Source organism: Puma concolor, chromosome E4 (assembly GCF_028749965.1).
Source record: "Puma concolor isolate L17-30 chromosome E4, mPumCon1.1.hap2, whole genome shotgun sequence".
NCBI classification, from domain to species: domain Eukaryota; kingdom Metazoa; phylum Chordata; class Mammalia; order Carnivora; family Felidae; genus Puma; species Puma concolor.
In genome coordinates, this window is record NC_141683.1 from 4,801,222 (window position 1) to 4,828,094 (window position 26,873).

The following is a 26,873-nucleotide window of genomic DNA, read 5'->3' on the forward strand; positions in this document are numbered from 1 at the left end:
CCCCAAATGTGTGAGCAGCACCACCCTGGGGGCCGCACGCCAGCCCCGGTGCTGGGTATATGGCCCCAGCTGTATGCGCAGAGGGAGGGCACGGTCCTTTCCGGTATGGGCCTGGCCGCAGGGACCGGAGCCAGGCCCTTGGAAGGACTGGGCAGCCCTGGGAGGTGCCAGCAGGGGTGAGTGTGGGGGAGTGAGACTGAGGCCTACGTGTCTGCAGGCTCGGGCCGGTTTTCTCTCCCACCTCACCTTGCGTCCTGGGAGCGCGGGGCAGAGAGAAGGGATTCGGAGCCAGCAACTGAGGAACAGGAGCCCCGTGAGCCCCAGGGGGGTCCCCTCGTCTCCCCGCAGCCCAGGCCAAGACGGCCCTTCGGCTGCCCCGCTGCCCAGCGACCCCGCCACCTGTGGGCCACCCTTCAGGGACTTCTGCCCAGGGCCGTCCCTCCTCATGTCCAACCACCCGCCTTCTTGCTGTGTCTGCAACTGCCTCCCTCTCTCCCCTTGAACTGGGATCTGCTTTTCGCTTCCTGTTCCCTCCAATGCCTGTTCTCCCCCAGGCTCAACTTCAAGGTCCGCCGAGGGGCCCGAGGACAGAAGGTGTCTGTCCCCATCCTACCCATCCTTCCAGCTGTAACCCAAGAGGAGAAGGACAGCGGAAGCGGGATGTGACCTTCCGGATCCCTGAAATGGAAAATCCCAAGTGCGGGCCCGGAGGGAGCCAGTTATTTGGGGAATTCAGGCATGAGCACTGAGCCCTGAGAGTGGATTTGCTGGCACAGAGGTCCGTAATCCCTCCGGAGGGAGTTCCCTCTGGGGCCAGAGAGAACCCAGCCCAGCAAGCGGGCACATCAGGTCTCTGGAGCTGAGGCCCCATCCTCTCCCTCCTTCCCTCCCGGCTTGTCTGGGCTCAGGGCTCCCAGACCTGCTCCCCCTCCCCCTGCTGGCTTCCCTCCACTCCCTCTCTGTGCCCAGAGAAATGGGGACACTCCAGGAGAATCCCATCCTCTGCTCCCGGATGGCAGGGCCAGGATCGTTTCTTCTCTATCTGCCCCTCGTTCTCTTTGCCCCCCATGCTTTGGCTCTTCTATTAAAATGTGAGGCAAGGGGGCGCCTGGGTGGCTCAGTCGGTTAAGCGTCCGACTTCGACTCAGGTCACGATCTCGCGGTCCGTGAGTTCGAGCCCCGCGTCGGGCTCTGGGCTGATGGCTCGGAGCCTGGAGCCTGTTTCCGATTCTGTGTCTCCCTCTCTCTCTGCCCCTCCCCCGTTCATGCTCTGTCTCTCTCTGTCCCAAAAATAAATAAACGTTGAAAAAAATAAAAAAATAAAATGTGAGGCAACACCCCCAGACCTGCTGGTCTGGTCCCAGCTCCGCTCTACCCCTGTTTCCTTCTGGTATAAGTTACAGACACCCCTTCCGGCCAGGCCAGGCCCCCTCCCCACCCCCAGGGACTTCTCCCAGCTTCCCCCCCTGCTTCCCTGCGGAGGCCTGTCCTGTGTGCTGCCCACCTGTCCTCCCTCCATCCCTGGAAGAAGGAAAGAGCCACCTCCTTCCTGGTTCTCGGGTCTGGCACGTGTTATTGTGGTGACCTCCAGATGCCTCCGAGAAGCTCAGTATTTTCCTCTCTTTTGACCCACCTGCCAACCCCAGGCATAGATCCAGCCTAGGGCTTCTCAACCGAGAGTGAGGGAGTCGTGCGTCCCTTCGGTAGCAAGGGGTCAACACCACCCAGAACTATTAGCATGGACGTCTGCGCGGCTGGCTCCAGGGCTGTCCCCTCTGTGTCCCTGTCCTTTCCCCAGTCGCTTCCCTGGCCCCTGGAGTCATGATTCTTGAACTCTGGACAGGTTTCACCTGGAGGGCTTGGGGATTGCCTTTCCCCTGGAGGGTCCCCCCGGGTGCCCTGGGTTCCATGGCTGACTACTTTTTCCGATGTCCGTGCCCCTGCAACCTCTCCAGTAGAGGGAACAGTCTCTCTGCTTCTTTCTCTGGGAGGTTGGGTGCAGACTCCAGAGCCCCGGGTTCTGGTTCTGTTTTATGCACTCGAATTGTCTGTGTCTTTGGGCCTCAGTTTCCCCCTCAGGAAAACAAGAGAAAGGGTGAAACCACGTGGTCTCTGGCATCCTGGGATGCTGCAGGGACTGTTCCCCACCCCACCCCCCCACCCCCGGCCTGTCCCCAAGGGGCACACTTCCAGCCCCAGCCTTGCCTCTCGCCTCTCTCAGTGGAGGCTGCCACAGGCCAGGGGGGGATGGGGGGAGCCGAGGGGGGCACACAGCAGGACAGATGGACCGTCCCTGGTCCACCCGCCTGTTGCTTAAGGGGCGGGAGGGGAGGAGTCCTCAGGGATCCTGTTTCAACAAACGTTTCTTTCCCGAGGAGGGGAAGGAGGGGGAGAGGGGGAGAGGGACCTATTTAAAGCTACCCTGTGGCTGACTGCCTGCTCTGTCTGTTTGCCGGGGTCTCTGGCCGTCCCAGACCAGAGGTGTGAGCTTGGGATCCTCTTGGTGACCTCTCCTGTCTAGTCCCCCCAGCCACTCTGCCCCAAGATGGGCCGTGGGGTAAGTATTCCCAAAGAGAGGGGTCACTCTGTAGGGAGAAGGAGGGCTCTGTGGAGGGTAAGGGAGGCTAGAGGGAAAGAAGGATGGGGTGAGGAGGGGTGTGAGGGGAGGAGCAGAGAGAAGCCCAGCTCTGGGGCAGCGTGAACTCGGACTGACAGTCTCCCAGCTGCCAATGTGTCCACAGGTCCACGGGTCCACGGCACTTGGGTGCCCAAGTGAACTCCTCTTCACTGCGCCCCCCCAGATTAGCCCCGCAGCCCTCCACCCTACCCCCATCTCTATCTCTGAGCCTCCCCACCTTCTAGCCAGACCCTCCTGGCCTCCTGGCCCAACCGAACTTGGCACTGTTAATGCTGCCTGCCTCTGCTACCCCCCGAAAATATCCATGCCTCTGGGAGTCCCAGGCTGAGAGGATGGGGGTCCAGTCTGAGGTTGGAGAGGCCAGGAGGGCTGGCTCCCGAGTCACCAAGCGGCCCGGACACCAGCTCCAGGGTCCCTGAATTGCCAGCAGCTGGAAGGGCTGAGGGGCAGAACAGCGATGCGGGCCCCAGCCCCGGCCCAGCACCCCTCCCGATGCCCTGGGCTTTGAGCACTTTCCCAGAGCTGCCTGTACCCCCTCAGCCCACCCCTGCCCGTGACATTCTGCAGCCCTGGGAATGCCAAGGGGGAAGATTAACAACCGTGGAGTGGGGGGGGCGGGGGGGGGGGGTAGGGACGGGGCCCTGAATTCTTGGAAACGCAATTTCCATATGGAGAGAAGTCACCCAATCCCTTTACACGCTGTGCCTGGCTGCTTTCCTTTTGTGGAATCCTGGCTGGAGAGAAGGGGTCTGGGGAGAAACAGAGGAGGGTGCTGAGGAAAAGGGGTGCCTGTGGGGAGAAGTGGGGGAGCTTCTGGGCCCAGGGAGGGGTCAGGCAAGGACATGTTATTGCACTGAGCTTAGCAGCTGGGAAAACTGCGGGCTTGGACGCCAGGGTTCCCAAACTGGGGTGGGAGCTATAAATAGAACCAGCGTGTGCGCGCGTGTGTGCGGGTGTGTGTACGTGTGCCTGTGGCACACGTGTTCTCCACAGGCCAGAGCGGATGCAGATACTCATGGGCGAGCACCAGGGTTTCCGTCTCAACAGGCCAACTTGCAAACAGGCCTGCAAGCATGTGTGAGCGTCGATGTCACGTTGTGTGGATGAGGGAGGGTCTGCGAGGTGCTGCCTGTGGGCTGTGGGGGTCAGGAAGTCACGCCCAGGGGAAGATACCCGATCTGAGGACCCTCAGCTGCACTGGGGAGAGGGGAAGCTACCCGCCATGCCCCCTCATCCCCCCACCCCACGTGGAGAGAACCAGGGCAGGTGGCCCTCTCCCCAGCTCTACCTTAGAACACGAGGTCCTGCTTGGGAAGCAATTTGACCTTGACTTCTTCAGGGGACCCCAGCTGCCGAGGGTCTGTGCCTCTCCCCCCAGCATCCCTGGAGCCCCCCGCCCCCCGCCCTCCACCCCAGCAATTGTGCACAAGTTGGGGAGCAGATCTGGTTCTGCTCGGAGGGAGAGATTGGGCGAAATCGAGAGTCTTAGGGCTGGAGCTCAGAGTTCAACCCGCCAGGAGACCCCGTGGGAAGGGAAAGCAACCCCCTTACCGCACCCCTGCTACGAGTCCTTGTGCCTCCCGTCTCTTCCCCCCCTGTAGCGCCACTACAGAGCGAGGCCTAACCCTCGCCCTGCGCCCTGTGGCCGTGAAGGGCAGCGTGGGAGCTGGGGGGAGGGACGGAGGGAGGGAGCCCAGCCCGCTCCAGCTGCACCACGAGGCTGCGGTGGGGGGAGCGTGGCTGATTTCCAGCTGCCCCCACTCTGTCCCAGCCTCTGGCTCTCTCAGAAAGAACTCTCTGTTCTCCTTCAGCATTCAAGACCCAGAGAGGGGGACTTGTCATTGGGGGGGGCAGCGGAGAGGGGGGGGGTCCTCGCTTCCTCTCTTTCTTTCTTGCCTGGGCAGCCCGCTGGCCCCAAATCTCTGCAGGCTCCTGGCTGCAGGGCTGGAGATCCTTGCCAGGACGGGTGGGGGAAGGGGCAGTGTGTCCCAAGCTCTGTGCCTGCCGTGGGTGGGAACCGAGGGGAAGGGGTGCTGCGTGGAACTGCCCAGCCCGACCACCATGCGACGCGCCCTCAGGTGCATGGGCGCTTTAACTTCACAGATGCCATTTCGCGTCTGAACGTACAGAAATTCTCCGGGTTCTGCTTTTCTGCCCCAGCCCCACCCCCACCGCCACTCTGCCCAGGCCCTGTTCCTACCCCTGAAGCTCTGGAGGGTCACCTTGAAGATGGTCTGGCCTCGTCTCTTGTCTCTGCTCCCTTTGCTGCCTTTCATCCATTCCCCAGTTCTGTTCCACCAAGCGGAGCTGGTGAACCCAAAGGACTTCAGTCCATTCAGTTAAATGAGCCCTCTTTGGTCTTCTGGGCCGGGGGACGGAGAACCTTCCGCGAGCCCTTCCCCTCTCCTGTGGGCTGCTTCAGTCTCCCCAAGACGATCAGCCTTCAGGAAGCCCAAAGTGTGCTTGACTCACGGAAACAAACGAATGCAAGGTGGACAAGGGCGTCCCCCTCGCCCTGAGCTCGCCGCCCTGCTCCTGATTTCACCAGGCCCTCGGCTACGCCTCCAGGTGTTGGATTCATGAACGCCTGTGATGAGGGCAGCTGTCACATTCCCCAGATGGCTCCTGGCTCTTTGATGGGGGGGGGGAAAATGCATGATCCCAGCAGTGAAACTGCCCTGTGTGAGGCCGTAATAGATACAAGCCTTTACACATTTGTCCAGGACCCGTGGAGCGGACACCGCAGGGGAGCCCTGATGTGCACGGTGGACCCCGGGTGATAATGACGTGCCAGCGCAGGTTCACGACTGCAACAAATGCGCCACTCTGGGGGGGTGGGGGATGTTGACAGTGAGGACAATAGCACGTGGGGGCGGGGGGGATGGGAGAACTCTGTGTACGTTCTGCTCAATTTCGCTGTGAGTCTAAAACTGCCTTTTAAAAGAAAAGGCTGCCTTTTACAAATGCACACTATCCTGCAAAACAGGACAAATATGTTGGCTCTAGATGCCATCCAGGGGTCCAGTCTTTCCGAAAAAATGAATTACACCATAGTGTAGACAAGCTCACTCCTGAAAGCCTCGCACGGCCCCAGGGGCCAGTGGACAAGGAGGCAGGGGCCAGAAGTCAAGCCTCCCTCTAGGACAAGGACATGTGGCCCTGAGGGATGTGGGGGCAGGGGAGGGGAGGGAGTGAGAAGGCAGTGTCAGGGCCCCCCAGCCCCTCCCCCATCATCCCAGCCAGACCCCCACCCCACCCCCGAAGGAGAATTGCCCAGCTCTTCCCCAGAAGCCCCTGTGAGACCCCGGAAGCCTGGCGGTGGTGAGAACACCACAGACCATGCAGAGGAAGGGGGACACAAGCTCATGAGGCTCCAGTTAAAAGTGTTCGTGTGATTTCACGAGGGCGGGGTGGGGGGGGGGACCCAAGAATGCCGGGACCCGAGGGTTACACACGTTTAGTTTTAGATGTAATCTCAGAGATGATTTCCTGTATTTTGGACAACGGGGCCCAGTTCCTTCATACCCGGTTGTGCCTTGGGGCCTCACGTTGCGCTCACTCTTGCTCTGCAGCGGGCAGGACGCCGCCCAGCCGGGTGGAGAGGGTCCCCGGCACACTTTGTGTCCCCATTCCCTGGGCTCACGCTGACCCTCCAAACGTTGGCTCCTCTCAGCGGGCGCATCAGCCCTACTCTTACCATTTCCAGCCCCACCCCCTGACCCTATGCTCCCCATCTCCTGCAGACCCTTCCCTGCCCCGACCCCAGCCCTGGCCACTGCCTTCCAGAATTCTGAATAGCTTTAGATGGTAGCTTTTTAAAGTTTCTGTTTTGTTTAGTATCCGGCTGCGGGGTTCGCTCAACAAACAGAACCTTAGCCAAAGCCCAATAGTAAGCAGCTGAGAGCGAGGTCCTGAGTTCTGAGCCCCTCGGCCTTCCCTGAAATCCCCACATAGAGCCCGTGAGCCCGCCCCTGGTTTGCAAACGGAGCGCCCGGGGTCCCCTCCGCCCTCCACCCTTTCCTCCCCCGGGACCATCACTGCCTTTGGGCCCCCTGCCCCCAGCCCGGCGGGAATAGAGGCTCTAGCCTCTGGCCTCCTTGACTCTCTGGGTTCTCCCCCCGCCCCCCCAGGCCGGCCGTGAGTACTCGCCCGCGGCCACCACGGCGGAGAATGGAGGCGGCAAGAAGAAGCAGAAAGAGAAGGAGCTGGATGAGTTGAAGAAGGAGGTGGCCATGGTGAGGGCCGCGGCCCCCCCCGAGGGCTGTGGAAAAGGGGTCCCAGCGCACCTGCAGAAGGCATTGCCGCCCCTCCCGTGCCCCTCGCTTCAGCCCCGAGCCCCTCGGCGCTCACAGGCGTTCTAGACACGATGCTCAGCCCCCTGCCCCCGAGTAACTCGACTTCCCTCCTCAGGACGACCACAAGCTGTCCTTGGATGAGCTGGGCCGCAAATACCAAGTGGACCTCTCCAAGGTGAGCGGCGGGGCTGCGAGGGAGGGTGCCAGGCCGCCCGTGGGTAGGAGGGGCCTCAGAGCTGGAATCCTGTCCTCTGCACCCACGAGGAAACTGAGGCCCAGAGTCCAGTGACTACTGGGGCCCGAGCCAGAGCTAGAACCCGGATTCCCTGCCCTTCTCCTGGGAACCCGGAAGCCAGGCCCCCGGGGGCACCCTCCAGGCGGGGCTCGTCGTCCGCCCCAGGCAGCTCCGATGACACGTGTCTCAGGGGAAGTGACCTCCGTGAAATGCTAACCCCTCACTGCTCTCACGGTAACCTGGGCGCCCCACGGTGCACGCGACGCCTAACATCCACTTCCCTGATCCTCACAAGACCTAGGGGTTAGGTGCTGTAGACCTGTGTGTGACAGCAAGGGCTCTCGTGGAGGGGGACGAGCTTCCCACCGTCACAGAAATAGCAAGCGGCACAGTCAGATTACCAAGCCCACCATTTTGAAAAACAAAGCGTCAGTCAAAACTGTAGTGGGTGCGTACCTCCTCCCAGAGGCCCTCCCTGACTTCCCTTTTGAAAATTCTTCGCCTTTGCCTTTCTTCTTCTTTTTTGTTTATTTTTGAGAGAAAGAGACAGAGAGAGAGAGAGAGAGAGAGAGACAGAGAGAACACGAGCGGGGGAGGGGCAGGGAGAGAGAGAGAGAGGGAGAGAGAGACAGAGAGAACACGATCGGGGGAGGGGCAGGGAGAGAGAGAGAGAGAGGGAGAGAGAGAATTCCAGGCAGGCTCCACCTGTCAGCACCAAGCCCCACATGGGGCTCGAACCCACGAACCGTGAGATCGTGACCAGAGCCGAAGTCAGACGCTCAATCAACCAAGCCACCCAGACGCCCCTCTTTATTTTTCTTAAGGATCTGGCAGTGACGACTATTTATCGTGTATCGCCTCACCAGGTCATAAGCTCCACGGGGCAGGGACTTCACGGGTCACGTCCAGCTCTGGATCCCCAGAGCTGGCGACAGAGCCCGGCACGTAGCAGGCATTCAACTCACACTTAGGAGACCGATGAGTGCACAGGTAGAAAGACAACCACGCGGCCCCTGTCCCCAAGCCGCTCAAAGTCTGGCGGCAGGAAAGAAGGTGACGCAGAATTCCCACGCCCCGTGTGGAGCGCGGTTCTAGAACCGTGTGTGGGCGACACCGGGTGCAGAGAGAGACGTCTGAACCGGCCTGGCGCTCACGGAGCAGGGCCGGGCGAGCCTCTGGGGGAAGCGACGGATGGTTCAGAGCCCTGTGACGCTGATGGTCAGCACACCGGCCGTTTCTCCTGGCTGAAAAGGGGAAATCTGAAGGAAGACAGGTGGTGGGAGGAGCCAGTTCAGAGGCCTCTCCAGGCAGCCTTACCCAGGCTCCCTCCGGAGGAGGTACCACGGCCCTCACCAGCGAGTGTCTCAACCCGAGGACGCCCAGAGTTGGGGCCGCAGTCTGAACCTTCCTCGGGCTTCGAGGCCTCCAGCGCTCACTGCAAATGCCACCTCCCCGGTGTGACCTCTCCTGATGGTCCCCCACCCCTTCCGACCGGGTGGGATTTTTCTCTCCACCCGGACGGACGTTGTTCCCCTGCCCGGGAGCAGGTGGAGGGAAGCGGTGAGGAGGTGCTCACACGCCTGTCCGTGCCTCCCTCAGGGCCTCACCAACCAGCGGGCCCAGGACATTCTGGCTCGGGACGGGCCCAACGCCCTCACCCCGCCCCCGACCACCCCTGAGTGGGTCAAGTTCTGTCGCCAGCTCTTTGGGGGCTTCTCCATCCTGCTGTGGATCGGGGCCATTCTCTGCTTCCTGGCCTACGGCATCCAGGCCGCCATGGAGGATGAACCATCCAATGACAACGTGAGCCTGCACGCCCGACCCCTGGGCCCACCACCCGTGGCTCTGTCCTTCAGGCCCGAATCCCAGTAGAAGCGGGAGCAGGGAACAAAGCCCTCACATCACAGCCCCGCGGGCCCCTCTGCCCTTTAGGCTGAAAGGGGGTGAGGCTTCTTTTTATATCTGTAAGCACACACACGCACACACATCCGTGAATGAGACAGCCCCTCCCTGTCCTTCCCACCTCCGTGGGCTTGTCTGCGTCCCCGGGGGGCCGGTGGAGAGGCCTGGTCCTGGGAACCCCCTACGACCCTCCCCGCCCCTTCCGTTTCTTAGGAAGGAGACTGGAGGGGGAGGTTGGGGAGAAGGTCTTCTGCCATTCCCACACCCGGTCACGGACAAAGGCGGCCCCGAATGCCCGCCTGAGGGGCAGCTGGCCTTCCCGGGCTGGGAGAAGAGCAAGTCCCTCAAACCTCTCTCCTTCCAGCTCTACCTGGGTGTGGTGCTGGCAGCCGTGGTCATCGTCACCGGCTGCTTCTCCTACTACCAGGAGGCCAAGAGCTCCAAGATCATGGATTCCTTCAAGAACATGGTGCCTCAGGTAGACAGCCGGACGGGGCCCCAAGGCGGGCCACGGGCTTTCTGGAAGCGTCCAGCTCCTCCCCCTCAGCAACTTGCGCTCTGAGACGGCGCCGTGGGCGGAAACACCCTCCCGCTCTCCACGCCAGGACCTAGTTTCACTGCTAAGGGCGCCGTGCCTTCTCCTCGAGGGGTGGAGGAGAGGGGGGAGGCCAGCACGCAGAGGAAGGCGCTGGCGGGCCGGGCGCGTCGTGAGACGCCTGGGTCCCCCCTCCGCAGCAAGCCCTGGTGGTGCGGGAAGGAGAGAAGGTGCAGATCAACGCGGAGGAGGTGGTGGTGGGAGACCTGGTGGAGGTGAAGGGCGGAGACCGCGTGCCCGCGGACCTCCGGATCATCTCTTCTCACGGCTGCAAGGTGAGGAAGCCGCCAGGTGGCGGCCCGAAGGCGCAGGCCCTACAGAGCTGGGGTGGGGGCGCCCAGTCAGAGGCTGCAGGTTTGGGAGACCCAGGCCCAGTGTCCACCTGCCCCCGCGCCACCCGGCCGAACCCTGCCTCCCGCGGAGCGTTTGTGGATCGTCTCCTCGTGGCTGTGTGTCAGGCGTTTCTTTGGCATCCGCTTCATGCGATCATGTCGCGGGCATTATTATGTGTCAGATGCTTTATTTACATCCACTTAGGCTACTGTTTTTTTAAGTTTTATTTATTTATTTTGAGAGAGAGAGCATGAGCAGGGGAGGGGCAGACAGAGAGGGAGAGAGAGAGAGAATCCCAAGCAGCCTCCGCCCAGTCAGCACAGAGCCCGATGCGGGGCTCGAACTCACGAACGGTGAGATCGTGACCTGAGCTGAAATCGGGAGTCGGACGCTCAACCGGCAGAACCCCCCCAGCTGCCCCTCCCCCCACAGCTGCCCCTTTAACTCTGTTCTCGTGGCGTGTGGCCGCAAGGGCGACCGTGCACGACCCTAGGCGGTTCCATTTTCTTAGCCTGTGATGTTCGAGGAGGCGCCCCCTGCAGTTGTGTGACACAGAGACTCTGGTTACACGCCCCGTTTTACAGATGGGTAAATGGAGGAGGTTTTGTTGGTTAGGTCACCAGCCCAAGGCCACGTAAGAAGCGAGAGCCAGGATCCCGAACCGGGGCACGGACGGTGGCTGAGTAAACACGTGATGAGGGCCAGGGTAATGTGCCCGTCGTGTCGCGGAGGTCGAGCGTGGTTGGAGTCCGGGGACAGCTGTGTGTGCACACGTGTGTCAGCCCGTCTCGTGCCCACACGCCTACTTCCTCCGCAGGTGGATAACTCATCTCTAACAGGCGAGTCGGAGCCCCAGACCCGCTCCCCCGAGTTCACCCACGAGAACCCCCTGGAGACTCGTAATATCTGTTTCTTCTCTACCAACTGTGTGGAAGGTGAGAAGCCGGCCCCATGGGAGCGCCCCAGCCCAGCACCCACGGAAGGAAGGGTCCGAATCCCGAACCCCCAGGCAGGGCTGGGGGCTGCGGCCTTACCTAGTTCTCGAAAGTCCTGCCTAAGGCAGAGGGAGGGGACCGAGGGGTCAGGGAGCCCTGAAGAGCAGAAGCAGTCCGTTCCAGACCGGTCCCTTCCACACACACCGTTCCACACAGGACACGCACAGACACCAACGCACACGATTCACAACACGCACCATGCCCCAAACCAGCCTCGACTCCGAGAAGTCTTCGGTTGGACTGATTGGTTCCGTTTCTCCTGATTCGGGGACTAGTTGCTTCCCTGTCTCACCCTTGCTCTGACCAGCACGCAGGCTGGGGAGGCTCGAGCCAGCTGAACACCGGGCACCCCCCTCAGTCTGCCCCGTGCACCCCATCTCTGTTCCGGGTTCCGGACATGAACCAGGGCCAACGGGAGCTTCCCGAGCTGCCACCACGTAAAGGCAGGAGCCCAAGCCTACCGGAAACCCCTGCCCTCTGCGGCCGTGCCCCCTCGGAGAGAGCCCAACGGCAAGCGCTGTTGGGGACAGAGGCCTGGCCAGACCTGGGGCCTGGGACGGGCCGGAGGTGGCCGCGTGCCCCCTCCCCCTCCACTCCCTTCCTTCCCGACTCACTTCTCCCCAGGGTATTATGTCTCTCTGAGCCGCTCCCCATCTTTAGCAAATTGGAACTATAATTCAAATCGCCACACATTAAATATCTTACATTTTTAACGTCCTGAGATCCTGAAACGCGCTCCACATTTGCCGCAATTGGTAAAAATGCCTACTAAAATACTCGCGTTGCTTACTCTGAAATGGGCTGTGGAGAAAGGACGAGGAATGAAGGGAGCTGACATTTGTCAAAGCCCTGCTACTACGTCCCAGGCCCCCGTCAGGTGCAACACAGCACCGTCCCGTTTCGTTATGAAGGCAACCCATCCCTGGGCGGGAAGTCAGACGGGAGTGCAAACCCACACTTGGCCAGCCCCTACCTGCGTGCTCTTTCCTCATAGAGCTCGCTCTCCCTCTCGCTCTCCCTCTCGCTCTCCCTCTCGCTCTCCCCCTCTCTCTCTCTTCCTCTCGAGAGGAAGACCCAAGGGTCTACCCATGTCTACCTAAGGGTCGGTGACCGCCTGGCTCCTTCTGTGCGGTCTCAGGCCCAACGTTGAGAGAGAAAGTCTTAAGGCCACACGGAAAACCCGTAACAGGTGCTTTCCTCCGTGCCCGTCGTATACTTCCGGATCATAACAAGCCTGAGACTGACTTTACCGAAATACCAGCGCTGTTTTTATTTCATTTATTTCATTCCTCCTCCATTTGAATTCTGGGTTTACCCGCAAGGTCTCCCCTCGGGGCCCAAGGACAAGAGGAAAGGAGTTGGGGTTGGCGGGGGCTGGGACGGGTAGTCTGCGCAGGGGCAAGACGGCCACCCACGGGGGGTACAGTCTCCCGGGCGCGGCCCGCGGGACCGGAGTCTGAGGCTCGTTTCCTCTGCCGCGGCCTTCCTTTTCCACTTCCGGGCTCCCCTCTATGTTGCAGGCACGGCCAGGGGCATCGTGATTGCCACAGGCGACCGGACAGTGATGGGCCGCATAGCCACGCTGGCCTCAGGCCTGGAGGTCGGGCGGACGCCCATCGCCATGGAGATCGAACACTTCATCCAGCTGATCACGGGGGTGGCCGTGTTCCTGGGGGTCTCCTTCTTCGTGCTCTCCCTCATCCTGGGCTACAGCTGGCTGGAGGCGGTCATCTTCCTCATCGGCATCATCGTGGCCAATGTGCCCGAGGGGCTGCTGGCCACTGTCACTGTGAGTGGGTCAGGCCGAGCGCCACCCGGGGAGGGTCTCGCCACCCTTTTTCTCAAGGGGCTTACCGTTTCTCGGCGATGTTTTCGCCTCCAGCCCCCAAAGTCACTTATCAGATTCCCGTTTAACGGATGGCTCAGAGTTGGAGCCTGAAAAATCTCGGGAGGGACTGCGCCTCGGCTCGCGGTCTCTCTCCCGGGGGCGCGAGGCAGCCACCTGCTCACCCCCGACGTGCTAGCCGCGGCCAACCGTGCCGTAAAGCCTCCCCCGAAGGTCACCGGTGACTAACTGGCAAGCCCGGTGCCCTTGCCTCAGCTCCCTTCCTTGACTCTGCCGCAGAAGCGGGTACCGCTGTCCACCCCCTGGGAGTCTCCCCTCCACCGAGCACCGCGACGCGTCACTATTCTGGTTCTCCTCTGTCCCCTGCGCAGTCTCCTCCTGCTCCCCCGACCCGGATTCTCAGGCCTCGAGCTCTGCTCTCCACCCCCACCCCAGGCGCCACACCCCATTCTGTGCCAGCGGCTGTCACACCCCTTCGCCCAGCTCTGCGCTGGCCCGCTCTGGACTCCGGCCGCGCGGCCTCGCTTTCCCCGAACACACCCCTTGGTCTCAGCCCGGCACGTCCGAAATCGAATCCATCCGCCACCCGCGTGTAGATCCCACCTGGTGTTGGCAGAGCGGGACCCCTGGTCCGGGGTGATGTCACCACACGCCCGGTTCCAGGCTCAGCCCCTCTTCCTCCCCTCCCTGTCCCAGGTGTGTCTGACCCTGACCGCCAAGCGCATGGCGCGCAAGAACTGCCTGGTGAAGAACCTGGAGGCGGTGGAGACGCTGGGCTCCACCTCCACCATCTGCTCGGACAAGACGGGGACCCTCACCCAGAACCGCATGACCGTCGCCCACATGTGGTTCGACAACCAGATCCATGAGGCCGACACCACCGAAGATCAGTCCGGTGATCGGGCGCTCCGAGGGGGCGAGGGGCTGGAGGACGCCCAGGGCGCCCGCGTGGCAGCGAGGCAGGGAGGGGGGCAGACGAGGGCCCTGAGCCGCACGCCCGCTTCTCCCTCCCTGCCTCCCAGGGGCCACTTTTGACAAGCGATCCCCCACGTGGACGGCCCTGTCTCGGATTGCCGGCCTCTGCAACCGCGCTGTCTTCAAGGCCGGGCAGGAGAACATCTCTGTGTCGAAGGTGGGGCGCCTCCGCACCTGCCCACCTTGCTGACGCCCAGCTCCCCCGCTCACACCCTCCGACAGCCTCCGGGTGTGGGGGGGGGCTTGGGTGCACTCCTCCGTCGGCCCATGTGACCCTGAATTCTCCTCCGGCAGCGGGACACAGCCGGCGATGCCTCCGAGTCAGCTCTGCTCAAGTGCATCGAGCTCTCCTGCGGCTCCGTGAGGAAGATGAGGGATAGAAACCCCAAGGTGGCGGAGATCCCCTTCAATTCCACCAACAAGTACCAGGTCCGGTAGGGCACCAGCACGGGGGCGGGGAGGGGGCCGAAATGAGGGGGGCGCGCAAGACCTAGGAAGGGTGGGAGCCTCGGCCGCGTCCTTCGCCCCGGCCTCGTCCCCCAGGAAAGCCGCGGTGACCCATGTCTGGTCGCAATGACCCCCTCTGACTTCCAAACTTCCATTCCTCACTACAGCCCATCGCCCTCCCAGCTCTGGCCCCAGCCTCCCAACCTGCCCAGTGGCACCCCTGAAATTGCCTTAGGGTACCCCTCAAGCCACAGGCATCTGTTCAATGCCAAGAACTCCCCGCCTAAGCACACTGAGGCCAGCCTGGCGGCAGGTGCCGCCCCCCACGCCAGCACAGTGCCTGTCTCAGCTGGTCTGGGCAAACATTTGTTAGGTGAATGAATGTCCTAGGGGAAGAGGACGCTCAGTTTACAGGGCTGGGACGATGAGGCCCCAACTCTCCTTCACACGCAGAGGCCCTCCCTCTGTTGACAATGGTTGATGGATCAGGGGTTATCTTATTAGGGGAGGTGTCCTTAGCAGCCTCTGCTGTCCCAGGACCAGGGGCGAGTATGGCCCCCTCTGTAACCACCTGTCCTCCCTCCAGCTGTCTATCCACGAGCGGGAAGACAGCCCCCAGAGCCACGTGCTGGTGATGAAGGGAGCCCCGGAGCGCATCCTGGACCGGTGTTCCACCATCTTGGTGCAGGGCAAGGAGATCCCTTTGGACAAGGAAATGCAAGATGCCTTTCAGAACGCCTACATGGAGCTGGGCGGGCTGGGGGAGCGCGTGCTGGGTGAGAGGCCAAAGCCGGGAGCGGGGCCCAGAAGGGTGTCCGGGCCTCACTGGTTTCCCCAGGGCGGGGGCTCTGGGGACAGCCAGGCAGGCACCTGGTTGCACTCACTCTTCCCTCCCCTCCGCCCGCCTCAGGGTTTTGTCAGCTGAATCTGCCCTCTGGGAAGTTCCCTCGCGGATTCAAATTTGACACAGACGAGCTGAACTTTCCCACGGAGAAGCTCTGCTTCGTGGGGCTCATGTCCATGATCGACCCTCCCCGGGCTGCCGTGCCAGACGCCGTGGGCAAGTGTCGCAGTGCGGGCATCAAGGTACGCCCTCCCTTCCTCCCCCCGTCCTCCAACGCCGAAGGTCAAGGGCCTGCAGGGGCTGCTGCCTCGCGGACACCCAGGCCACGGGTGGCCGCCTTCCCACGGACCCAGAGGAGAAGCTGTCCATCTGCCTGGAGCTCTCGCTCTGGTCCCTCTTGGTCAAGGTAACCATGCACATCGCCTCCCTCTCTCATTCTACTCTGATTTTGAGCCCATCTGGCACTCGTGCTTCGGAGACCTGGCTGTCCAACTTCCCGACTAATGTCCACGCTCTCTAGCATCTGGGGTGGGATTAGCGGCTCTTGTGGGCGCCCACTCCCTCCCCACGCCCCCAGCGACTGGCTCTCGTCCTCATCCCCCAAACACACCCCTCCTGGACCCTCGCGTCCGACTGCAAGTGCTCCCCAGGGGCCACTCCTTCCTCTGTGCCTCGTTCGTTCTTCATTCTGCAAATATTTATCGTTTACCCCCTGCGGACCAGGCACTGTTCAAGGTGCCCGAGTTCAACAAACAGACGGAAACCCTTTCCGCTTCCCTCTCTCCGAGACACCCTCCTCGCCAGCCCCTTAACCCGTCTCGTCGCCAGTCATGGTGCCGCGGCTGGCTCTTCTTTTTCCGGCGTCTCAGCTAATGCCCAATCAGTTCAAGCCGCCCGTCCACTGAGGGCCAGGCGCTCCGCCAGGCTCAGGCATCCTAAGACGAAAGAGATGTGGTGCCTGGCCTCCGGCGCTCACGGGCCCCCGGGGGAAATAAATGCCCCTACGGTTAGTCACAGAACACTCTGAGAGCTGGGGTCGTGAGCACCCACCACGGGCCAGGTACTCGCATAACGCAAACCGCCGGTCGTGTGAATCAGGCACTATTCTCAGCGCTTAACCCGTATGATCTCATTTAATCTCCACAAGAACCTGATGCGTAAGCACCGGTTTTTTCCTTTCGAACAGAAGAGGGGAGCTGAGGCACGAAGGAACGTGCTCCTAAGTGCTGGAGCCGGGGTTTGACCCAAGGCAGCCCTCCCTTTCCTAACTACCACACTGAAGCGTGTGTGTGTGTGTGTGTGTGTGTCCGTAAAGGATTTCTCAACCCCGTAACCACTCTGTCTCTGAGGGAGGCGTCATTATCCCCATTTAAAAATAAAACAAGCTGAGACTCAGAGGGGGTAAGTCGCTTTCCCAAAATAAATCTGCCAGTAAGGGCCGGATCAGGTATGTGAAGCATGGTACACGGTCTGGAAAGCCATGCCTCTGCTGGTGAGGCTGCCTCTGGCCACGATCGGTGCCGTCACGGAGGCCTGGGGACGGATCCCCCAGGGAACTCCGAGCAGGGAGCAGTTAATTCTGCTTCAGAGAACTGGACAATGTTTGTACAGAGCGCACGATATTTGATCTGGGCCTCGAAGGCTGGAGTGTCTTGTGAGGCAGGGAGAGGAAGGCTGTCAAGGTCAGAGACGGTGTGTGCCCTGATGGCGTCAGCCTGCACGTGGGGTGCAGGTGTGGGGGGAGGCGAGCGGTACAGGAGACTGGGAGGTTGGGCCGAGGCCATTTGGAAGGACTTTGCCTAAATGCCCGACTTGGGCTTCATCCTGCAGTCCCCAGAGAGCACAGGCGTCCCGGCTGCTCCAGCTTTCAGGAGGCTACCCGTGCGGAGGGTCTGGATCTGGAGGAGGACGCGAGGCAAGGAGGCAGGGAGAGAGGCCGCTGCCATAGTTCAGGCAAGGGGTGAGGCCCTGAACCAGGGCGGTGGCAACGGGCTGGAGGCGAGGAGTCACACGAGAGAAATGCTTTGAGAACATAGTGACCGAGCTGGACGTGGTCAGTGAGGAAGATGCAGGGACAAAGGGACAGAACGCACAGATGGGCCGTATCGAGACGGGGACAGAGGGCAGGCTTGGCGTGCTGGTGGGAGTGCATGATGAGCTCCCTTCTGACCTTCGGTTGGAAGCGTCCATGAGACGCCCGGGAAGAGACATCCCAGGGGAAGCTGGCCTCGGGTTAGAGCCCAGGACAGAGGGTCGGGCCCGGAGAGCAAGGCTCACCAGCACACAGGTGCAGCTGAAGGCCGGCTAGTCCATTGCATCATTCTGGCCGGGAAGAGAACCAGGGTCAGGGAAGAGGACAAGGATGGAACCGGGGCCACCAGTCTTGAGGCAAGGAGAGAGAGAGAGAGGAGCGAGTGAAGGAAGGGAGAGGGGGGGGCGTCCCAGCTCACATGTGCTGACTGCCCACCTGGCGCCATTTACCCCTCACGACAACTTTGGAGGGTGGGGCTCGTCCCGTCCTTGGGCCGAGACGAGGTGAAAAGATGGGTCCGAGGTGTGACACTGGGGAGGGCCGGTGTCCGAGCTCAGGCGGTGTCCATCCGCCTCCACAGCCACCTCTTCCGCTGCACTTGGCGGCCACCCTGAGGAGGCGGGAAAGAGCCGGAAGAAGCGGGGAGGGCAACTGGGAATAATGGGGTCCATGCAGACAAGCAGGTCTCAAGGAGGGGGTGGTGGCCAGTGCCGAATGCTCAGAGGAGTCACGCGGCATAAGGACCGCAAAGATGCTTTTGTCTTCAACTGGGAGGCCCACGTGACCTTCAGGGGGCAGGTGCAGGGGCTCATGGGGGTGCAAGAGAAGGCAGGGGGCCTTGGAGGGGCTTCCTCCTCGGGGTCTGTGACATCTGCCCACAGACCCGCACGTGCAAATGCTTGTTCATCCGGCTCCGATCCGCTCACGCTCGTGACCGAGAGCCTCGTCACCGGCCTCTCGGGTGCCAGCCACCCTCCCGAGCAATGCCGTCCATTCTGCAAGAATCCCCTTCCTCGCCGTGGAGAAGGGGTGTCAGAGCCAGATGTACAGGCAGACGAGGGCCGGGAAGGGGGGCTGTGCCCCCTGCATCCCTCCTCTGCCCTGCTGGATGGCCTGCAGCCACGGAGTGGGCACTAAGAAAACTGTCTCCTACTCCCGGCTCCCAGGGGCCTCGAGTCACGGCCCCTTCTAAGCCTTTGTCCCTCACCGGTAGATGAGGGGTCCTTCCAGCCGGGACGGCCTCGTATCCCATGAAATCCTAACTCCTAAACGGTCTCTGAGGCTCCTCTTCCAAGAGACCCTCATTAATTTGTTACTCTTCGTGGAGGCTTTCCTCCACCCTGGTGAAGTATCTTTGATCCCTTAAGTACAACTTGTCACCCACCCAACACGTGCACACACACACACACACACACACACACACACAGTTGCGCCATTTGGGCTGGGATCTGTGAATCCCACCGTCTGGTGGTCCGGCCTTTTCTGACTTTGGGAAAGGAATGGGTTGGGAGGGGGTCCAAACACTGCTGTTCTTTTCTCTTTTCTCCGTCCTACTAGGTGATCATGGTGACTGGGGACCACCCGATCACAGCCAAGGCCATTGCCAAAGGTGTGGGCATTATCTCAGAGGGCAATGAGACTGTGGAGGACATCGCCGCCCGGCTCAACATTCCTGTCAGCCAGGTCAACCCCAGGTGAGGCGTTCCCAGGAGCCCGTCCCCCATCAACCCAGCCTGTCCCACAGAGCGCTCGAGTGTCCCCGGGGGCATTTGGATAGCTCCTCTGGGACTTTGCAGGCCTTGCCTGGGACACCTCAGTGACGGCTGCTCGGTCCTGAATGTGTCCAGGTTGTGCCACTGACTGACTGTGTAACCCCGGAGGTGTCACTCTGCCGTCCGGAGCCCCCATTCCCTCAACTACAAATTTAGGGTGCTGTCTACACTGCAGGGTGGCCACGGGGGCGAGAGGCATGTAAGAGAGCTAGCACGTTGCCTAGCAACGACTGTGCTCGGTGAGGATGCCACCTCTCTTCCTCAAAGGGAGAGATGGGACAAGGAGGCCACCCATGGAGACAGGGGAGGAGGCCCATGGCCCTGGGAGCCCGACTCTGCAGGGGCCCTGCGGCCCAGTGATGGGGGTGCGGGTGGAGGCAGGCGGCTGGCAGGGGCGCGGGGACGTAGGGGGCTCAGCCACCTCTGTCCCCGCCATCCAGAGAAGCCAAGGCGTGCGTCGTGCACGGCTCGGACCTGAAGGACATGACGTCGGAGCAGCTGGACGAGATCCTCAGGAACCACACGGAGATCGTGTTCGCGCGGACGTCCCCGCAACAGAAACTCATCATCGTGGAGGGCTGTCAGAGGCAGGTGAGGACGACGGGGGGGCGCCTCGGGGGGCCCCGCCCAGCCCAGCCCCAAACCTCCTGGGGCCGGGAGGAGACTCCCGAGAGCACCCTGTCTTGAGCCCTGAGACGGCCGCCAGTTGAGGCCCCCCGAGAGTTCTAACGTCTCAGGAGGAGCCGGACAGGGAAGGGCCGGGCACGAGGACCTTTAGAGACAAGGGATGATGGGAGCTGAGTGAGCTTTGGGACGGGTCCCGATGGGTCACAGCGGTGTGAGTTCAGTCCCTCTGTGCTTCGCCCAGGGGGCCATCGTGGCGGTGACGGGGGACGGCGTGAACGACTCCCCCGCGCTGAAGAAGGCTGACATCGGCATCGCCATGGGCATCTCGGGCTCCGACGTGTCGAAGCAGGCCGCCGACATGATCCTGCTGGACGACAACTTCGCCTCCATCGTCACGGGCGTGGAGGAGGGTGAGGGGCCATGCGGGCTGGGGTGGCGTCGGGGACGCTAAGCCGGCGCTGGCTTCCCAGGCCTCTGGACCCCAACGCAGAGCCGACGCAGGGCCCCAGGCACCCGCATGCCGCCTCGGCTCCCCTCCAACACACATTCCCCCTCTCTGGGGGACACGGGCCACCATGCTTCGAGCGCCTGGGCCGGGGAGGGGGCCCTCCCGTCTCCCTGACGCCCTCACCACCTCCCACAGGCCGCCTCATCTTTGACAACCTGAAGAAATCCATCGCGTACACCCTGACCAGCAACATCCCCGAGATCACCCCCTTCCTGCTCTTCATCATCGCCAACATCCCCCTGCCTCTGGGCACCGTGACCATCCTCTGCATCGACCTGGGCACAGACATGGTGAGGCCGGGGGTCGGAGCAGGGTACAGGCGAGGTGATCACGGGCGCAGGCGGGTGGAGGAGGGCAGCCAGGGCACGTGGCCAGGCTGCAACGGTCGAGGGAACAGAAGTCCGAGACCTGGACCGTAACAGCGTCTTAATAACGTGTGCTGAACTGCATCAGAGGTTCTTCCTCACTGACGGTCCTGCACCTGTCGCCTCCCTTCCACTGCCCTCCTCCCCCCACCCCCCCGCACGCCCCTCACACAGGTCCCGGCCATCTCCCTGGCCTACGAGGCAGCTGAGAGTGACATCATGAAGCGGCAGCCCAGGAACCCTCAGACGGACAAGCTGGTGAATGAGAGGCTCATCAGCATGGCCTATGGACAGATCGGTGCGGAGGGGCCCTGGGGCCCCGGGGGGACCCCGAGACAAGTCTCTGCCCAGCTGTCGGGGGAGGAGCCCCCCGCGAAATCCCAGGCCGGGGGCCAGCCCCCCCACCAGGGGTCGGGGACATCCATCTCTGGCCTCACTCTGCTTCCTGCTCTGACCCAGGGCCTGTCTTTGCCCACTCCCCACAGGGATGATCCAGGCACTGGGTGGCTTCTTCACCTACTTCGTCATCCTGGCAGAGAATGGTTTCCTGCCATCACGGCTGCTGGGAATCCGCCTGGACTGGGACGACCGGTCCATGAACGACCTAGAGGACAGCTACGGACAGGAGTGGGTGAGTGGGCCCGCGAGCGGGGACACCCGGGCCGGGGAGGATGGGCTCAGTGCCGGCAGGAGTGGTCCTTGTGGCCTATGGGGGCTGGGGGCGAAGGGCGCCTGGTGCCCGGGGCTGAGCGAGTGCCACCAGCACACTGCCCTGGGCACCTGCCCTCACCTCTCACGCCACCCCATCTGCCCGCCCCCCTCCCAGACCTACGAGCAGCGGAAGGTGGTGGAGTTCACCTGCCACACGGCCTTCTTTGCCAGCATCGTGGTCGTGCAGTGGGCCGACCTCATCATCTGCAAGACCCGCCGTAACTCGGTCTTCCAGCAGGGCATGAAGTGAGCGCCCCCGGGCCCCCCACACCCCACCCCTCCCCCGGCAGAGTCTGCTGTCTTCCTCCCTCCTTCCCTCCTTCGTCTCACACTCCAGTGATACCCATCCCACCCTCTGCCCAGCCCTAAACGCGGGTGCCCTGTGCTCCCCCCCCCCACGCCCAGGTAGCCCCAGTTTATGGCACCCGCCCTGTGGAGTTGTGTTATCCTCATGGGGGCTGGGAGCTGCTCGGAGTCAGGTTCGCTGCCTTCTTAGAGTGTGAGTTATCATGTGCCCGTCATCGTGCTGTGACTCAAACACATTGTCTAACCTCACAAAAGCTCAATGAGATAGGTGCTATTTCCATTTTATGGAGCAGAGAACCCAAAAAGGTTCCGTGACATGCCTGAGGTCACCCAGGCGGTAAGCGTTCACCCGGGTCTGCTTCGAATGCCCAAGCTCTTGGCTACTGCCCTGGGTGGCTCGCCTGTCCCTCTGGCACCTGCTCGGTACTCAGTAATTACTCTGTGACTGTGGCATGGACGGTGGTTCGTTCTGGAGGCATCACTGCCATTCTCTTCTGCAAAGAGCAGACGCGATTCCCCAAGTGAGTTTTGAGCTAATTTCTTAGCGGGGGGGGGGGTGGAGGGAAGAGCGGGATGCCAAAACCCTGGTGAAGTTAATAGGCTTGAGATCCCGGGGAGAGGAAGGTGGAAAGTCCATTGGCTAAGTCAAGGTCACACGATGGAAGGAGAGTCCACCAGCTGGATGGTGCGGTAAGGGGAGACCGGGAGCAGAAAATCGAAGACATGGGGTCCCGCTGTGGGGATCACATGCTGTGCTGCACACAGGTGACACAGGAAGGTGGGAACACACAGCCCAGCTGCCTCCAGCCCTCTGAGAGACAAATGGAAAAGAGAAGGGGGACTGATGATACCAACAGCCACTGGCCAGCGGCTGCCCCACCTGGGGTCCGGGGTCCTGGGGTCCTCAGTGATGCTGGCTGCAAGATTCCAAAGCCTTATGGAGACCACCCACCTACGAGAGGGCTGTTAGGCTTCCTGAAGTTTCACTTTTAGGCAGAATCATGGGTGTGAAGGGCCATCCGTGATCCCACGCTAACACGAGGCTCTGTTTGGAAAGCGTGTACATTTCCAATGTTAAATGGGGAAATGGTATTCATTACTTACTAACAAATGTAGTCTGAGAGACAACAATCCATTAGAACGTGGTCAAGAAAGAATGGGAAGGATCCTTTAGTGAGTGGAAAGCTTGGGAAGTACCAGCCCTGGCCCAAAAAGACATGTGGTGCGTGAGGTTTTAACAGGCTGACCAGTAATGCAACCGCACCCTGCGAACGTTCCAGAGCTATCCTGTCCCCAGCAAGCCTACGATATACGGGTAGTATCTCCATGTCTCAGGGAAGGAACATGAGGCTCAGAGAGGTTCCAGAACCTCGCTTACAGCCGAAAGCTAGTAAGTGGGAGAGCTGGGACTAGACTCTGCTGTCTGACTCCAGAAACTGTTCTCAGAACCTCGCTCTATCCTGCTTTTCGGTTCCAAGACCGTGGGCACATTTCTAGCATTTCCTTTCCAGTGAGTGGACGCCTTCCTCTCTGCTAAGTGCTTTACAAACGTTCTCCTCTTTATGGGATCTCGACAAGCAGCAACTCCCGGGGCCGGGGCCTGAGAGTGTGAAAGACGTACACAAACCCTGAGGCAAAGGGCTTCCAAAGCCCCTTGCTAGGCAGACGCACTGACGCAGACCGCAGGCCGGGACCCGTGACAAGACCATATGCTGCGGGAGGGCAGAAGGAAGCTTGTGTTGACCACAGCATCTCCAACATAGAGCGCATCAACCCACACACTGGAAACGTTCATTTAATGGATGAATATATGTGTTATGGGCAACAGTCGGGGGTGAAATCCGAAGGCAGAAAACGTAAAGAACATCTACTTTGGTTTTGTGCAGCCTGAGAAGGGGGTGTTTGAAGACGGAGGGTGTAGGGCGACGTCTGTGATGGGTCCCGGGCAGGCCTCTGCCCCTTCCACCACCGAGGGTCTCCCTGGATCTCCCCCCACGTCACCCCGCCTTCCAACACCGCCTCCTTTGTCTTTCCAGGAACAAGATTCTGATTTTTGGGCTCCTGGAGGAGACAGCGCTGGCGGCCTTCCTGTCCTACTGCCCGGGCATGGGTGTGGCCCTCCGCATGTATCCACTCAAGTGAGTGTGTCATCAGAAGGGCCCCGCGAGGTTCTGGTCCCCAAACCCTACTTTCTGCGACCGCCCTGGGATGCCCCTGACACTCTCCCGTTTCTTTTTTTCCTGCAGGGTCACTTGGTGGTTCTGTGCCTTCCCGTACAGCCTCCTCATATTCATCTACGATGAGGTCCGAAAGCTCATCCTGCGGCGGTATCCCGGCGGTAAGCCCCCCGACCCTCACCCCTGCGCCCCGCCGCTGCACCCCACTGCTGGCCACCCCGCCCCGGGCTCCATGCCCAAAGCATTCCTACTGCGGATCCTTGCTCCTTCTCCTCATGTCCCCCAGATCCTGGGGCCCCTGGTCCTAGGAGCCCTGAGCCTGCTGAACCCCATCACTGCCAGGCCTGGGCCCACCTGACACACAGGTGGCCCTTAGGCTATTCCTTCCACCGCGACCAGAGAACAAAGAGTTGGGAGGGCCCCTCCAGGTCACCTCGTCCCGCTTCCACACTTTACCGAAATGGAGAGGTGCCGAGGTGAATTTATTTGTCTGGGGTCATAAAGCAAGGACCTGGCTCTAGAACCCGGCCTCCTGATTCCTGGGCATCGACCAAGTTTTTTGTTTTGTTTTTTTTTTCCCAACAAGCATTTTTGACCACTTACTGGAAATTGAAAATGGATGGCCCACAAGCCAAATATGACCCACGGATATCGTTTGGTCTGGTCTGCCCTTTGCTGGGTGGATGTGTTTTTTAATTGGTCCAATGACTGAAATTTGGAGGCTTTCCCGTAAAATCCAAATTTCCGACTTCTGAAAAACCATGAGCGGCCAGCCCCACGGCCACATCTCTGCACGGCCACAATGGGCGCTTGCCCCTTTCGAAACTCATTTGTTACCCCCATGGCCCCTGAATCTTCACCCCCAACCCACTCTGTGCCCACCCTGAACCGTGCTAAATACAAGCCTCCCTAACCCCAGGGCCCCAGCTCCCTGATTTCTTCCCCTCCCTTTCCACCCTCCTCAAGACTTCCCTGGGCCCCTGCACCAGGCCTGTGCTGCACGTGGCCGTAAGCCCCCGAGCCCGTGGAGACAGATCTCTGCCCCCCACCCCCATGAACTCACACCGCGCCCCCCACCCCCATCTCTCCCACAGGCTGGGTGGAGAAGGAGACGTACTACTGAGCCGTCTGAAGAAGGACCAGGGTCAAGGGCGCCTGGAGGGGGCTGGGGGTGGTGGTGCAAAAAGACTGGGGGGTGTCGGGGGAGGGTCCGGGAGGGAGAATGAGGCCACTCAGCAGGCTAAGTTCGGGGGAATGGGTAACTAAGCTCGGGGTGATTGCCTTGCAGACCTAACTACAAACAACCGGGTTAGACCCCACACGTCAGGGTCCTTCCCAGATCCCAATCTACACGCTCCGCTCTGTGGTCCACTTTTTCCGAGAAATTAACGGCTACCCCAGCCCTCCCTGTTCCGTCCCTGCACACCCACCTGCCATTACAACAGTTCAACACCCAAAGGCAGGGACCTGTCTGAACCAGGAGGAGGGGACCGTCTCAGATCACCAATGTCCCTTCATCTCCCCGGCCTTACCCCACTGTCCCTTCCACCCGTCCTTTGCTTCCTGCCAGACGCTGCCCCCTGCCCCCACTGGGGATGAGACGCAGTTCCTCCTGGTGAGTGCCAGGTGTGGGGCCGGAAAGGGAAGCTGGCTGCAGAAGTCACCCATCCCCCCAGGCAAGGCTGGTTAGGAACCTCTAGGGGAGAGCTGGGCAGGGGGGTGGGAGGCGGACGGACAGATACGGTAAAGGGAGCCGGGAAAAAGAGTGCCAAGGACAGGACAGCTGATGTGTGGCATCTCCAGCCCTGCGTCCTGCCCTTTTAAAGCTTCCTGCCAGCTCACATGTGGCCAGAGTAGCAGCAAAGGCAGGCCAGCTCGATCCGGAAGCTCCCCTGGGATCCCACACCCGTGCACCAGGCAGTCCTCTCCGACCCCCGGCTTGTGTCGTCTGGGCCCTGGGGCCCAGGTGTCCCAGATGCTCCAGCGCTCTCCGTCCCATGCACCTGGTGACGCCCTCCCTCCATGCTGTTCCGAGGGGACGGCCACCAGTTCATTCCCTGCCCCAGCCGCCCCCTTCCCCTTTGTCCCCATCCTGATGAACCGGCTTCATTCCAGGAATTCCCTGGCCATCAGCGGGAACCAGGGTGGAGAACTTCCAGAACCTTCCTGTCTTCCGGGGACATGCAGAATGAGCTTAGGTCGCGAGCACGGGCAGAAGCTCTGGACCACGAGAGAGCAAATGTTAGGAGGGCTGTTCCTCCCGGGCAAACTGCTTTCCCGCTGGTGATCATTTCGCCCACTTTCCAAGATGGGGAGTTAGTTTCAGGTTCCTACGGGAGGTCCTTTTCCTTCCCTTACCACCCCCCCCCCCAACTCCAAGACTAACAGTCTTGCTCTGCATGCGCGTCTGCCGCTTCTCTAAGCCTGGCCTAGAAGGCACTGGGAAGTTCCTGTAGACAGACACCCAGATGAACCGAGCAAGAGACACCTAAGGGGAACGGAAGGCCTCAGGCAGAAAGGAAGGCGGCCCAGAGACAGCCTCCCCGGGGGCGCTCGCCCCGCTACACTGGAATGTCACTTGTTCAGAAGCACCTTAGAACAAGCGAGTCACGGCTTGGGGCTCGGAAACCTGATTGGAAGCCAGATGAACTTGGGCCTGATTCACCTCCGAGATGTGTTGACTGTGCACAAAGCTTCTCTTTGCACAATCAACAAAAAGGGCACTTGTCTAGCAAAGTAAGGGCATCAACCACATCGCTGGGACATCGCTGGGGGTGGCCTGTTTAGTCTACCTAAAACAATACTTTTGAAGCACTTTAGGAATATCTATGTAGAAGTAGCCTGGGCTAATTATCATCAGTTCTCATGTGTTTGTTAAAGAAACATTTGCAAGACCTTTACTTGGTGACCTTTTTGTAAGACATTAGTTCGACATACTCCGTGTGTACTTGAAAATAATAAAGTTGCATTTCTTTACGGAAGAGGAATCCCTTCCACAGCTCAGGTTTCTAGACTGAGTACTTGCCTTCTTCCCCCCCCCCCCCACGCTGTGCGCGGGACGTGTGCGGGACGTGGCCTGTGGAGGAAGCCGGAAGCCGTAAAGAGCGGGAAGGAGATGGGGAGAGGAAGGAAACGGTCTGGGGGCAGGCGATGTCAGCGGAGAGGGCCAGAGGGGAAGAAGCCAGGCTGCGAAATGACCTGGAAGAAAAGCCAGTGGAGGCCTCCATCCTCGTGGCCGAACATACCCCGAGGGCCACAAAGGTTTGTCCA

At 61.0% G+C, this 26,873-nt stretch overlaps 1 protein-coding gene across 1 annotated transcript; it reads left to right on the top strand.

Moving 5' to 3' along the window:
• The first annotated feature begins 2,403 nt into the window (after nt 1–2,403).
• On the top strand, nt 2,404–26,601 carry ATP1A2 (ATPase Na+/K+ transporting subunit alpha 2). Its single transcript, XM_086694668.1, has 23 exons — nt 2,404–2,557; nt 6,769–6,873; nt 7,049–7,108; nt 8,768–8,971; nt 9,435–9,548; nt 9,806–9,940; nt 10,816–10,933; nt 12,514–12,782; nt 13,536–13,734; nt 13,862–13,971; nt 14,109–14,243; nt 14,848–15,037; nt 15,172–15,347; nt 18,695–18,831; nt 19,350–19,500; nt 19,778–19,946; nt 20,180–20,334; nt 20,584–20,707; nt 20,895–21,040; nt 21,236–21,366; nt 23,463–23,564; nt 23,673–23,764; nt 24,698–26,601. The coding sequence occupies exons 1-23, from the start codon at nt 2,546–2,548 to the stop codon at nt 24,724–24,726; spliced, it is 3,063 nt and encodes a 1,020-aa protein (XP_086550794.1). The 5' UTR covers nt 2,404–2,545; the 3' UTR covers nt 24,727–26,601.
• The last annotated feature ends 272 nt before the right edge of the window (nt 26,602–26,873 follow it).